The following is a 15,353-nucleotide window of genomic DNA, read 5'->3' as shown; positions in this document are numbered from 1 at the left end:
CACCTCCTGCACCCCAGAGACACTTCCTGCACCCCAGCAGCAACTCCTGCACCCCAGAGACACCTCCGGCACCCCAGCAGCACCTCCTGCACCCCAGCAGCACCTCCTGCGCCCCAGAAACACCTCCTGCGCCCCAGCAGCACCTCCTGCACCCCAGCAACACCTCCTGCACCCCAGCAACACCTCCTGCACTCCAGCAGAACCTCCTGCACCCCAGAGACACCTCCTGCACCCCAGAGACACCTCCTGCGCCCCAGCAGCACCTCCTGCACCCCAGCAGCACCTCCTGCACCCCAGCAGCACCTCCTGCACCCCAGAAACACCTCCTCCACCCCAGTAACACCTCCTGCACTCCAGCAGCACCTCCTGCACCCCAGAGACATCTCCTGCACCCCAGCAGCACCTCCTGCACCCCAGAAACACCTCCTCCACCCAGCAGCACCTCCTCTACCCCAGCAGCACCTCCTGCACTCCAGCAGCACTGCTCTGCACAGTGGTGGTCCCTGAGAGCCCCATGTCATTTGGCCTCACTCACAGGGGAATGTGCTGATGCTGCCGCTGTCGCAATGTGGATTATGCGGGTGACTGTGCGGGTGACTGTGCGGGTGCATTTGAATGGTCGAGCGATGAAAAGAACTCACTTTGCACATCCTTTACAAGAGCCCCGCGAGGTGTGAACAGAGAGTCGGTGTCTGACAAGGTGATTCATTAACACATGTCAGGAGCGCAATATACACAGACTTGCTACTTATAGCGCCGGGCAGCAGCAGCAGCGATCACTCACCTACAGGCGCAGAGCGAGGCAACTCCATGATCTGACCCGGACTGTCCGGACACCACTTGTACAACTGACTTCTTTTTTTGGGATTTGAGATTCCTGGGAATTCTGCACATGGCTCCGGTGGGCAACGTGGGCACTTTCCTCGGTGGGTTTGATGCCCTGGGGCAGGTGGGCTCGCAATTCTTACTGCCGCCGGCCAAACACAGCCCCCTGCTCTTCAACGACCCCCTGGCTCAGTCTGAGCGACTCTCCCGCAGCGCCTCCTCCTCCTCCGACCTCTCCCATCTCCAGGGGATCTTGCGCCGCCGGCAGCTCTACTGTAGGACCGGATTCCACCTGCAGATACTGCCGGACGGGAACGTGCAGGGCACCCGCCAGGATCACAGCCGATTCGGTAGGTACAGCACCCTACACACTTATCTCTACTAATCCCCCTAACGAGGTGTCAGGATTAGCGACAAGGTGCGCGGGGAGTTGTAACAAATCCTGGGACAATAAGATGACACTCTAAAGTGGGACAATTGACACCACCGACACCTGCTTCTTGTCTCTCATCATATACAGCACCGGCCCTGGGATATTATAGGCATTTCATTGGTGGCTCTTTCCTCCTTCATCTACAATAAATCATTTATCAATACTTTCTTCAGTTTAAAGATTGTGTTGCAAATTTGCGTAATTATCAAACAGCGACCTTCTAAAGGTTCTTTGCGCTTCTTATTCATCCATGAAGGCTTCTCAGTCTGAACACAGGATTGTTGCTAAAAGTCACACTTAGTTGCTCCCTTTCCTCATACACCCGGGCTAATCTGTGCGCCTGATATACGGCTGCACCTTCTTATACACCTCAAACAAGTAATCAGGTTGTGGACTGTGCGACTGTTATTCTCTTGCACTTGAACTTGAAATGAGACCAGGGGCCCACCCTAAATCGTAAGACCAGGGACCCATCCAAAATCATTAGACCAGGGGCCTATCCAAATCTTTAGACCTGGGGCCCACCAAAAATCATTAGACCAGGGGCCCACCAAAAATCCTTAGACCAGGGGCCCATCCAAATCCTTAGACCAGGGGCCCATCCAAAATCATTAGACCAGGGGCCCATCCAAATCCTTAGACCAGGGGCCCACCAAAAACCCTTAGACCAGGGGCCCACCCAAAATCCTTAGACCACACAAAATCCTTAGACCAGGGGCCCACCAAAAAACCTTAGACAAGGGGCCCACCCAAAATCCTTAGACCAGGGGCCCACCAAAAAACCTTAGACAAGGGGCCCACCCAAAATCCTTAGACCAGGGGCCCACACAAAATCCTTAGACCAGGGACCCATCCAAATCCTTAGACCAGGGGCCCACCAAAAATCCTTAGACCAGAGGCCCACCCAAAATCCTTAGACCAGGGGCCCACACAAAATCCTTAGATCAGGGGCCCACACAAAATCCTTAGACCTGGGGCCCATCAAAAACCTTAGACCAGAGGCCCACCAAAATCCTTAGACCAGGGGCCCATTCTCAGCAAGATTATTCTTCCTCTCCTCACTCAATGTCTATTCTCCTAGTCTTTTTCTTTACATATTATAATCTATTATTCCACCTATTTAGCCTCTTTGTTCTTCTAGAAAAAGGAAATGACCACAAAATAGGCCAAATGTTTAGAAGCAGGAGGGCCCCCTAACATCTGGGCCCACTGGGAGTTCTCCTGGTATCCCGGTAGGCCAGTCCAACACTGTTTGCACTTATTTCTCCTACACACAAGCTAAGCAGGGTGAGTACTGTGTGACTGCAGTGGAACCTATTTATCCTACACCAAGGTAGATAGTCAGGGCATTTACTGTGAGCCTGATCTGGATGCACCTATAGACACCATAGCCAGAGAATGAACTGTGTGCCATGGTCATATCTATCTATCTATCTATCTATATCTATATATATATCTATATATATTCATAGCATAGCTTTCCACCTTCTTCATGTTCCCATGGGCTCATCCCACACACCTGGCTGGTTGTTTTTTTTCTCACCCTGTTAACACAAACAGATTCTCCCACCTTGTGTGGTTTGTAATGAAACTAAAGTAAACCCAGATTGCTAAAGAGTTTATCCTGCTGTAACCTCAGATTGCTCAGCAAGGAATACTTTGCAGAGTGCTGCTCTGATGTTTCCCTTTAAATTTACTTCACTCCCACAGAGGCAAAAAAAAAAGGAAAGGGATGGAAGTGCTTATCTGATAGGAAAAGTGAATAATCCTAGTGTATTTATTCAGTTTCCTTTTATCTGAACAAACCAAATGTGGTTAATAGTCTGTCATTTTTTTAAAGGCAAGATTAAAACATTTTCTGAAAGCCTTAATAATATCTTAATAATCTAAATATGTACATAAATAAATATAAATAATATCGTAATATCTATTTGAACAGGAGCAGGCTTTGGTGCCTCAAGGGTTAACTAAACCAGTAAGTCGCTCATTGCCTTAAAATTATAAAACCAACTGCATCTAAATTGTACCCGGTGTTAGCTAAGTGGTTAATTAATCCAATAAAACAGTGACAGTGTTCAGGGGGATTCCAGGTGTCAGAATTCAAATGTTAAATCTGCAAATGTGCAAAAATCTACCTTTGGTTCACTAAAGTGGTTAATTGATCTGGTAACCCATTGGGCTGGGAAGCTGGAGCTCTTAGCATTTCTACCGTATGTTTTCTAATGGTCATCAACTGGGTTGGACACAGTTGGACCCCTGCATGAGAATATTCTTCTCTCTGGTAACTAAGGGGTTCATTAATCTAGTAACACATTGGCCTTGGCCAGACAAAACTCCTGCACATGAAGTTTGTACTTTTACATGGGGCCAAGTTGAGCAGTGAAGATCCATGAAGGGAGAGATACTATTTACACATTAAATAATGGAGAGGAATTACAAGATAGAGATCAAAGACCTGCTGCAGTTCTTTTATATGTTCCCCTTTTGTACCGTCCCTATTCTCTTAATACTTCCCTCTGATGTGGTCTCATGGGCGACTGATTCACCTGATTACACCCTCTTTTTTTAAGAATGGCTTTGAAAACTATATCCTAGTGTAGACAAAATACCTCCATATTATCCACCATATGGTAGTGTTGTTTATATCCAATCAGATAATACTTTATAGGGAACTGACTAACCCATAATACATTGTATTCCCCTAAAAATGGTTAGTGTTGAATACTGATGTTATTATTATTCTTTGGTCATTTGCAAATGTGTAATAAATTGATTTTATATGATTTGCAGGTATCCTAGAATTCATCAGTGTCTCTATTGGCCTGGTCAGCATTCGAGGGGTGGACACTGGCCTTTACCTCGGGATGAATGATAAAGGAGACCTGTTCGGATCTGTAAGTACCTCTGTTATCTGTTGCACATGGTTCCCAAATTTATACCATTTACGGTTGGGGCAGACAAGCAGATTCGGGGAGATTTAGTCGCCTCACGAGGAAACTTCAGTTGACTTCGGAAATCGAAGCGACGCGAGTGTATTAGTGCAGGCAGTTCTTCATTCAAGCAGGCGGAAGGCAGTTCGGGGAGATTGTTGCCACGCAGAAGTGGCGATTAGTCGCCAGACGACTAAATTTCCCCCAACCCTTAAACAAGCAAAACATTTTCCTCAGTTGCAATAAGTACTTAACTCTGATGAGCGTGCCGCAGTTTGAATAATAATAGAATAATGTTTGACAGTGATGGGCGAACTTGTCTCGTTTTGATTTGCCGAAAAATTCGCAAATTTCCCAAGAAATTCGCGAAACAATAATTTTGACGCCCACGTCAATTTGCATAAATTGTACAACCGCGTCAATTTTGGCGCCCGCATTAAAGTCAATGGGCGTCCGAATAATGTTGACACACAACTGTTTACTATTCCATCGCGCGTCAACATTTTTTAGACGCTGGTGAATTTTTGCCATAGTTTCACGTATTTATTCGCCGGCGGCGAAATGCGGAAATTCGCCACAAATTTTCGCCTGGTGAATTTATTTGCCCATCACTAATATTTGATTGGTTGTTTTGGTTACTGGATGTTGTGCGGTTGCCTTGCGTTACTCCATAACTCATTTGCTGTAACTAATTTGATAAAAAATTACTTGGGGGCAAACCCTAATCCATCCAACTTTTAACTAATGTTTTTCCATTACCATTAACTAGTTCTTCCCTTTATGATTTGTGCTAACACTTGATATTTTTTGTTGCATTGGTAGAGAGTCTTTTATCTTTTGTGTACGTTGTATATTATCTGCTACCTCTTAATGGCTTTCCTTAATACACAGGGTGCCAGATACATTGTTTTGCATCTTCTTTGATGTAGAAGTTCATTCAGTTAATAGAAAGGCAGCCAATCTGTCCCAATATCACTCCTGTACACCACTGGCTTGCCACCTTTTTTTTGTTTTTAACATTATTATATTGTTAAGGGAAACTAAAATAACATGTTATTGTTATAGTACATGATTGTGCTGAATATGAACTATCTATTCTAAGGGGTTATTGAAATGAATTAATACAAGGCACTTCATATTTAATAATTTAATGAATTCGTATCAAATCCTGATTACACATTTGATACATATTGTATTTGATGCACGATTATTTTTTTCTGAGAGTCACAACAATTTTTTCACGCATGAAATATATTTATGAATTTTCTTTCATATCACACTATATTCCTGTCATATGGATGGTGCGACGCAATATAACTCTCTTTCTTGTAGAACTAAAACAACACCCTATTGAATACTGCCTTGTTTAATCCTACATTCCTTTTTTTATTTGTAGGAAAAACTGACTTCAGAGTGCATTTTTCGGGAACATTTTGAGGAGAACTGGTACAATACCTATTCATCAAATTTATATAAACATGGAGACTCTGGGCGGCGATACTTTGTAGCACTTAACAAAGATGGGACCCCTAGAGATGGCACCAGAGCTAAACGACATCAGAAGTTCACACATTTTTTGCCCAGACCTGTAGATCCTGCAAAAGTTCCAGAATTCTATAAAGATATCATGGGATACAGCTGAAGCAGCACCTGGCCTCTAGAGGGATGTACAAGAAACCTGGGCTTTTCATGAAGAAAGGAGAGAAATAGTGCCTTCAAAGAGTCACAGACTTCTCAGAAGACCACAAAAAAGGTGTTTGCAGAATAATCCTGGTAACAGCAATTGCAGTGGATGAAGAAGCTCCAGCTGGTGGAGAAAGGAGCAAGAAGACTGATCATATTGAGGCTCTCATGTGTAGCCTAAGAGTCCATCTGAGATATCAGTTTTAGAACTTTATCTAAGGATAAAAAGAGCTTCGGCCAAAGACAGACCAAACCTAGTGCTGGGGCAACATGTCACTTACGCTCATTTGCAAGGTTGTCTGAGAATTCCAACACGTCGACTGAAAGAACATTCTTTATATTGTCATAAAAAATAATATTGCAGTTTGGAACCTGTGGACTTAATAATCATATTTATTTTTTATACTTATTTATTTAAAAAAAACCTATATTTTTTATGTTTATGTCACTAGAAAATGTGAGTAGATGTTCTGTGATGGTGAGAAGACATCTGCCAATGTTGAACCCCACTCCTAATTTTAACCTCGAAATTTCAGTGTCGATATCTGCCATGGAAAACAATGACGTAGGAGGTTTAATGAGAATATCTTTTTGTCCCACCGGTGTTATTGATGTGTATGGATGCCTTAAAGTCTTGTACCGATCTGACTGCCCATTTAGCAGGAAATTAAACAAAACACAAGATGAAATTAAAGTAAGAGTCCGTTTTATTTTTGGCAAGAAATATTGGTGTTATCTGCATGTGCCGACATTAATATCCCCAACGACAATTTAATAGAAGTATAACGTTAGCTTCCTAGTCCTTATTATAGAACTTTGTCATTACAGTCAATGTAAAAGAACATTATTTTTAAATTTATTTTGTAAGATAAGGTTGGGTACTTGGCAGAACATACAGTAGTTAGGCTTTGATATCAGTTAAATCCTGAACATGTTTCCTATAACAAATACATTGAGCTATCAACATGAAAGCCCTGCTTATACAAGTTGGCAAAGTTTCCTGCTGCAAATTATGTTCAGATGAGTTGTTATATGGACATTCTACTTAATATTAGTAAAACGCAGTGTTTTAACATCCATGATTGGTTTCCAATCAGTGAGGCGAGACCCCAAAGAGGTCCCAGAGCCTTAGTTAGAAGGAGTGACCAAATGAAGTTCAGTTTGGGAAATATTTATGGAAAATACCTATATGCCCTTTAGATAGGCCTGCAAGCTATTAGAGAGAAATTTGGGGGCAAATTCACTAAGCGCCGAAGCGCCTAACGCTAGCGTGAATTCGCTAGCGTTGGGCATTTTTGTTACTTCACAAATTCACTAACGGACGCTGGCGTAACATCGCTAGTGTTACTTCGCACCCTTATGCCTGGCGAATTTGCGCAACGGCCGTAACTACGCAAATTCACGCGCATTGTTCTGAACGCTACCTTTTACGCCAGACTTCCTTCGCCACCTCAGACCAGGCGAAGCGCAATAGAGTAGATAGGGATTGCTTCAAAAAAAGTTACAAATTTTTCTAAGTCCCAAAAAACGCTGGCGTTTTTTCTTTATTATGGGTGATAGGCTGAAAAAGATCGAAATGTTTTTTTCGGGCTCCCCTCCTTCCCCCCTACATTTCCTAACTGATGGCAACTTAACTATACAGTGGGCACATGTGTAGGGCAAAATATATATTTTACTTGATGTTTTGAAGGTTTCCCAGGCTTGTGTAGTGCTGCTACGAATACTTCCATTGAAATTTGAATTTGGCACTGTATGCAAATTAACCATCGCTAGTGTAAATTCGCTTTGCTCGGCGAATCAATGCTAGCGCAACTTCGCAACCTTACGCTACCCCTGAACGCAACTTTGGATTTTAGTGAATTTGTGGAGTGCTGGCGAAAATACGTCTGTCGAAGTGCAGCGAAGCGGACGCAACTACGATTCTTAGTGAATGTCCCACTTGATGTTTACATGTTTTGGCTTCCATGAATATTCTTGTAAGTACTTAATAATATAAATATTGCAATTTTTCTTTAATATTTAAATTTGTTATAAAGTAAGAAGGCCTTGACCAAATTATGGACCTTACAAAGGGTCTAAAAATGCCAAAAAGAACCCCAATGCATTAACAGAGCACCCAAAACATTTTCAGAGAGGGAGGTGACAGGCTTTACTAGGCAGACAAGCTATATCTTGAATTAAGCAGCGATAGACTTTGTCAGGTCAGATTCGGACCTTTGAAGCCTTTGGGTGCAATTAGCGATGGGCAAATTCGTCCCGTTTCACTTCGACACAAATTTCCTGAATTTCCTTCAAAATTCGCAAAACTGGCGAACATTTTTTCAACGCTGGTGAATTGTCACAGCAAATTTGTGAATTTTTTCACCGGTGGCAGAACTGACAAATTCGTCACGAATTCACGCCTGCCGAATAAATTTGCCCTTCACTAGGTGCAATCTGCTTTGGTGATAGGGTCCTATGTGTGGCCTTGACACAGGAGGGAGATCTCAGGGTTTGCTATTGTTGTATTGTATATCTAGTCTTATTTTGATTCAGCGCTAATCCTGGTGCTGCATAAATATCCAATATTGTTTCTTTGAAATGAGAAGCAAAACATGACATTGGACAATTGATCCTTTATGCCTCATCAGCATGTATCTGTAATTTATTTAGATTACCCTGCCAAGGAGTGTTATATGTATATGTATTCATGGGTCAAGTTCAATGATACTGAGAGTATTCAGTTAAATCTGAGATTCAGTAGATTCCAGTAACAAAGACCACCTTTGGACATATTTCCTTGGAAAATGGTAGACTGTGCACTGAACTCTACCAACGGATGACCTTTGAACTGAGCACCTTCAAGACGCTTACATGGATGATACAAGCTTTGTACAAGTCTAGTAACCCATAGCATCCAACCAACAGGTAGTATTAACTGGTCTGATGTTTAAAAACAACAATCATCTGATTGGTTACTATGGTTTTCTAGTCCTTGGCAAACTTGATGTCTTTTATTGCATTGCCCGTTAGCATGAAAATCTGTACAGGTGTGGGATCTATTATCTGGAAACCAAAAAGCTCTGAATTATGGGACAGCCATCTTCCATTGACTCCATTTTGTCCAAATAATCCACATTTTTCTCTGTATTAATAAAACGATACCATGTACTTGTTCAAAACTGAGATATAATTAATTCTTATTGGAAGCAAATCGAGTTTATTTAATGTTTAAATGATTTTCTAGTAAACTTAAGGTTTAAAGACCCAAATTACCAAAAGATCCGTTATACAGAAAACAGCAGGTCCTGAGCATTCTGGATAATAGGTCCCATATTTGTATATGATCATTTCAATGTCTGTTTATACACTGATTATAACAAAGTTGCTGCATTCAGCTAAATTTTAAAGTTGTGTGGCATCACAGACAGTTTTACAGTGTAATGATAATTATAATGAATGGCTATATAATGCCAGTTATTTTTATACTGTAGTACCAACCATATGATTTCATTTTCATTGCTTAGCAGAGTAAGTGGAATGTGAAAAGAAATAATGTTGCAAAACAAAGGGTGCCTCTCTGGAAAGTGCAATAGATTCAAGCTCAGGCTGTTCTGGCTCTTCTTTGTCCCCTTAATACACAGAAAGATAAATATGAGCCCTCCCCATACATTAGCAATACAGTCGCAAACAATGATTTTGAAGAACAAAAGAAGCTGAGATTCATCCTGGCGATTCTTTATTATATATTCACTTGCAGGGGGATGTTGCAATTAGCAGCCCTTTCAGTCAACACATTTTGTGTGATGTACTCTTTTAACAAGTCTTTTCATGTTTCGGTACTGCTGAGCTCTCTCCTTCTATTTTGGAAGCTTAATCCGCAGATACAATTAACCCCTTCTTCATCTACAGACTTATGGGCCCTTTAAGGAGAACTAAAGCTTAATTAAAGAAGTAGCTAGAAATATTGTACATTATGTTTTGTGCTTCTGTACCAGCCCAAGGCAACCACAGCCTTTTAGTAGTAAATATCTGTGTCTCCAAAGATGCCCCAGTAGCTCCCCATCTACTTTTCTGCTGATTCACTGCACATGCTCTGTGCTGCTGTCACTTCCTGAGCTTAGGGACCCACTCACAATATACAGTACACCTAGAATAGAAATGTCACAATATAAGGCTAATTAGTAATTAATGCAGATAATTACTACAAGGCAGCACAGAAACCAGTGCAATTAGCATCAGCATATAATAAACAGCCCTGTAGCATCAGCTTATATTATAGAACAAACCTCATTTTCTGCTGGATAATTAGTGACGACCCCTAAGTTTAGCTTCTCAACAGCTGCTCAGAGCCCACTGAGCATGTGAGTGTCGCAGACACTTTCCAAGATGGTGACCCCCTGTGACAAGTTTGAAATCCTGGATCATTGCTGCTATTGACAAGCTGAAACTTTAGGCTGGTGCAATAAATGCAGCATATAAAATATGGAATTTTTGGTCATATTCATTTTTAGGGTTTAGTTCTCCTTTAAAGAGGAAATGTCAATTATTTCTAAGTATTGTTTTCATTACATCTATTTTGTCATAACTAGACAAGAAGAAATGAGCACATGGCTTAATATTACAGAGCCTCCCTTCTCCACTAATTTGTACTAGAGGCATGGACGTGATCTGCCATTTTGTTTTTCCAACGAGTTAGTGCAGCTGTACAATAAAAGTTTGACCGCAAGGGGTATATTTCATGTGAAAGCAATTCTGAAGCCCATATCCCAATATAGAAAAGTAATGTTACATAAATGTGTATATTCCCTTTAAGCCTTAATGCATAAACTGTTTTAGTATAATCATTGACAAAGCACATGCAAACATCACTAATTATTAGATATGTCTATAATGTAATGTGTTCTGTCATAGAAAAAAAAATGGAACCAGGGAGGCATCTTTAGTGTTATAAGTAGGGCTATAACCAAGAACCAGGAGCGATTTTGGGGCTGCTGCCGTCTGAGGCAGCAGCACAGGTGCCGCCCCCCTTTCCAATCCGCGCTTAAAAAGCAGCATCAAAGGGGATCAGCATTGCTAGTGAATTGAGCACAACAATGCTTTCTGCACTAGCAGAGCCGAATTTCCGAGTTAAAACCCAGAAATTCCGCCCCTTGTAACCGGCCGCTCGCTGCCGCCTGAGGCAAGGTCCTCACTTTGCCTCATGACAGGAACAGCCCTGGCAAAAACTACCTCCACCTTTTCTGAATATACAGTAAGTTTCCATTCTGGTTCAAGTACAGGGAAACATGAAGTAGGGGGCACCAGTATTCCATTGCTACACCTTATTCTGCCAGTCACAGATGTAATTTGCCTTAGGATGCTTCTGGAGTCTTGCAGACAACTTGCCAGCAAAGTTTAGACCAAAAATGGGTTTAGGGTAGGCAAGAAAAGCCTCATCTCAAGTTTTAGCAGCAGTTATTCGTCTTTGTCAAACAGTATAGTACAGGTATGGCACCTGTTATCCAGAATGCTCGGGACCTGGTGTTTTCTTGGATAACAGATCTTTCTCTAATATGAATCTTCATACTTTAAATCTACTAGAAAAGAATGAAAACATGAAATAAACCCAATAGGCTGGTTTTTGCTTCCACTAAGGATTATTTATATCTTAGTTTGGATCAAGGACAAGCAGTAGAATTAAAACAGGCCGTGGCATTTCAGGTACACAAAGGCCCAATCAGCCCCCACCAGCCCACTAAATACTGACTTTCTATGGCCTCTTGTAGCAGCCCCTCTGGCATTTGCCAGAACTCACAGATTGCCAGTCCGGGCCTGAGTACAAGGTACTGTTTTATTATTACAGAGAAAAAGGAAATCATTTTAAATAATTTGGATTATTTGAATAAAATGGAGACTATGGGAGACGCCCATTCCGTAACTCGGAGCTTTCTGGATAACAGGTTTCCGGATAATGGATCCCATACCTGTATTAATCTACACAAACAAACAAAGGCTATATTTACCGTGTCAAATAATGTCGAGGATGTACAACTTGCAGCTTCCAGCAATCCACCTACATCTGATGGTTGTTATGGGGGTGCTGGGAGTTATTGTTTGCAGGTTGGACATTCTTCAGTGCAGGGTTTCATATGATTGAACAAAGACATGACTCTAGAATCCCTAAGGGCTACTGCGCAATGGTGAGTTTAACTGATTCAACAATTTGCATGTTCAGTTGGGCCAAGAACTTGCAACATTATTTTGCTTTTCAGTTTCTATATCTCAAAATGGATTTATATCTGTTCTGCACAACACTACAGCACATCATTGCTCTGTTACGCTAAAGATCTAATGAGGTATTTAAACAACAGGAGGGAGTGGGAGCCACACAACCTCCATGTGCTGCTGGCATACTCTTGGTTCAGCCGGTCTCCAGAGATGCTCTATTGGCAGCAATTTATATTGACATCTCCGATGCTCATTTATAAACACTATTCCCTTGGGCAGTAACCCATGGCAAATGTTTTGCAGGTGACTGAAAAAAGCCAAATAATTGATTAGTTGCTATGGCTTACTACTCATGTTCAAATTTGCCCAGAGTTTATAAATAAGCCCTTGTCCTAGTAACAAAACGGGGGTTTTATAGATGGCCGGAGCATTGGAGAGCTGTACATCCTCAATGTTCCTCAGAAAGCAGCTGAGCGGCATGCCGCCCCTTATATTTTGCTGCCCTAAGCCTCGGCCTTTGTGGCCTCACCACAAATCCGGACCTGAATATGCCTTTAAAGGTACCGTTCAGTATAAAAATAAAAACTGGGTAATAGACTGGATGTCTATCTTAATAGCCAGAACACTACTTCCTGCTTTGCAGCTCTCTTGGTTTTCACTGATTGGTTACCAGGCAGTAACCAATCAGTGACTTGAGGGGGGTCACATGGGTCATAACTGTTGCTTTTGAATCTGAGCTGAATGCTGACGATCTATTGCAAACACACTGAACAGTTATGTCCCATGTGGCCCTCCTTCAAGTCGCTGACTAACTCAGAGTTAAAGAGCTGCAAAGCAGGAAGTAGTGTTCTGGCTATTAAGTTAGACATCCAGTCTATTTACCCAGTTTTTAATTTATGTTAGACATCCAGTCACTCCAGCCTTTATACATTACATTTTTGGCTAACTAACTATTTTTTTATTTTCCACATACATAGGAATCAATTCCAGGCCATCTCCATCTGAGACCTCAGTCATTTAAACACCAGTTACTAGTGATGGGCCAATCTTTTGACGTGCAAGTCTTTTGTAATTTTGAGGCATGACAATTTTTATGCGCTCAGCAATTTTTCCATGGCAAATTTTCACAGCAGTTTTGAAAAAAAGTGCGGAAATTCTCTGCAAAACCATGTTTGGCGAATCACTACCAGTAACTTAGCCAGTAAGGCCTAGTGAGTCAGATGCAAATGCTGTTTTGAATGAGAGCTTCGGATGTGACGCAACCCCCACAGTGAAGATGCTAGCTGCAACTTGTGACTATTAATGTCAAAATGCAAGCTCAGTTGCTTCCATTTAAAAGCATAGGATGCGTTTGAAGTCCCTCCCACCATAAGTTTCTCACATGCACCCCATGCTGCCACTGCCACTACTGCTACTTATCAGACACAAGCCACTCACCACTGTTCCCCCACACGTTGCTCCCTCACTTGTGTCCCCTGTGCTGGTAACTTACTGACCTCCAAGTTACACCCCTCATACTGTTGCTCCCTAGACAGCTACCTACCCTGCCCATAGCCCAAGCATTCTGGATAATAGATCACACACCTGTATTGCTTTCAATTGAAAGATCATTTACAAATCCCTTTAAAACCATTACACAATATTAATTAATGTAAAATATATTGGAATTATTTTTTTTTTAAATTATATTTTTTCATTTAAAAAAAAAAAGCAGTATGGGGTGGAGGACATACGTAGCTACACTTTGTTCTCAAGGCATATAATCTAAGGGTCATCTGAGATTCCATTAAATAAATACTATGCTGCTATCAGCAATTAGAGCCAACCAGCTTATTATGTAATTGCTAAAACCCTGACCTTTTTTTACTTTTCTTTGGTATGACGAGACAGAGCTGCTGCTGCTTTTATTAGCGAAACGAGGGACAGAATGATTATTAGAACATGGTACAAATTGCCTATTTTACACAGGAAGCAAGTATTGTTGTCTTCAAGGGCAGCTGCTAAGTGGCACTTTCACATTACTTGTGAAGAACGTTATGCATCTTCATTGAAACGTTATACACCTTTCCTCTATGCACAATGCAAGCACAATTTCACAGCTCATTCACGGTGATGCTAGAGGGGACACACAGGTCGGTGAATGCAGGTGGAAAGATTTTCTTGTTCCAGACAAGGCTAATAAATAATGCATGTGATCTTGCACTTTTAGGCTACTTGTAGTTCCCACATAGTGAGAAGATTAGCAATGACATGGGAATTGGTTTAGTGAAATGAGTATCCATGCACAGAACTGGGCTATTCAGAAATATTGGGAGGCAAGTCATTGATACTCTCATTGTAAATCAAGAAATATAACCTGCTGTCTGTACTGGGCTACTGAGACTCATGTCCAATGGCGTGATTTTCTCACAAAGACAGCTCCTTGCAAAAAGTCTTGCAATCTTATTTGATCGCTATGGGGACTCAAATGATGTTCCCCAAATATTTCACATTTTTAGATTACTCTAATGCATCGAACCATGGGAAATTGGGTACACAGGGAAGTGTTCCATGACAATTTTTGACTAAATGCCACTTTTATACTGAATTGATACAAAACAATTTTAGGTCCAAGAATAACTTTCGTAATCCAGTATTCCTAGTGTGACATATTTACACCAGGAATTAACCATGCCCACTGATTTAATTACATTTTCAATAGAAATGCACAAATCTAGGATTTAGTTCAGGATTTAGACAAATTCTACTGCTTTTTGCAGGATTTGTGTCTGGCCAAACTAAATTGAGACCCTAAAGGTGGCCATAGACGTAACAATGACAATCTTTCTTGGAAAAGATCTTTCCAAGAAAGATCGTTCATTTCAATACACACGTGTAGAGCTGAATTGTCAGATATACAGGTAGAAACAATAGAATTCTACCTGTATCTGACAAATCTGCACTAACAATGGCCGATGTTTGGTTGTCTCCAAAAGCACCAAACCAAAATTTTCCATCCAGCCCGATCGACGAGCCGACCAATATCTATGTCTTCTGCCGATACCGGTCGGCTCTTTTCTCACCATGCACGCATCGAATTTCGTTTAAAAATTTGTTTCATATGATATTATCTGTGCATCTATAGCCACCTTTACTTGAAGTTCTGTTTATTTTGAAAATATTTTATTTGATTTTCATGTTAAACAATTAATAACAGTAAGACAGCAAAAATTATGCAGATGAAGAAAGACATGTTGTAATCGATAAAATGGCAAATTGTGATTAAACGAAATACCATTTAAAGAGATTTACTT

General features: G+C 41.3%; 1 protein-coding gene across 1 annotated transcript; it reads left to right on the top strand.

Annotated features, from left to right (window-relative positions):
* The first annotated feature begins 582 nt into the window (after window positions 1-582).
* On the top strand, window positions 583-6,565 carry fgf20.S (fibroblast growth factor 20 S homeolog). Its single transcript, XM_018243163.2, has 3 exons — window positions 583-1,175; window positions 4,049-4,152; window positions 5,585-6,565. The coding sequence occupies exons 1-3, from the start codon at window positions 893-895 to the stop codon at window positions 5,828-5,830; spliced, it is 633 nt and encodes a 210-aa protein (XP_018098652.1). The 5' UTR covers window positions 583-892; the 3' UTR covers window positions 5,831-6,565.
* The last annotated feature ends 8,788 nt before the right edge of the window (window positions 6,566-15,353 follow it).

This window comes from Xenopus laevis, chromosome 1S (genome assembly GCF_017654675.1).
Source record: "Xenopus laevis strain J_2021 chromosome 1S, Xenopus_laevis_v10.1, whole genome shotgun sequence".
Lineage (NCBI taxonomy): Eukaryota > Metazoa > Chordata > Amphibia > Anura > Pipidae > Xenopus > Xenopus laevis.
Note: the sequence above shows the minus strand (reverse complement) of the source record. Positions and strands in the feature narration are given on the sequence as shown.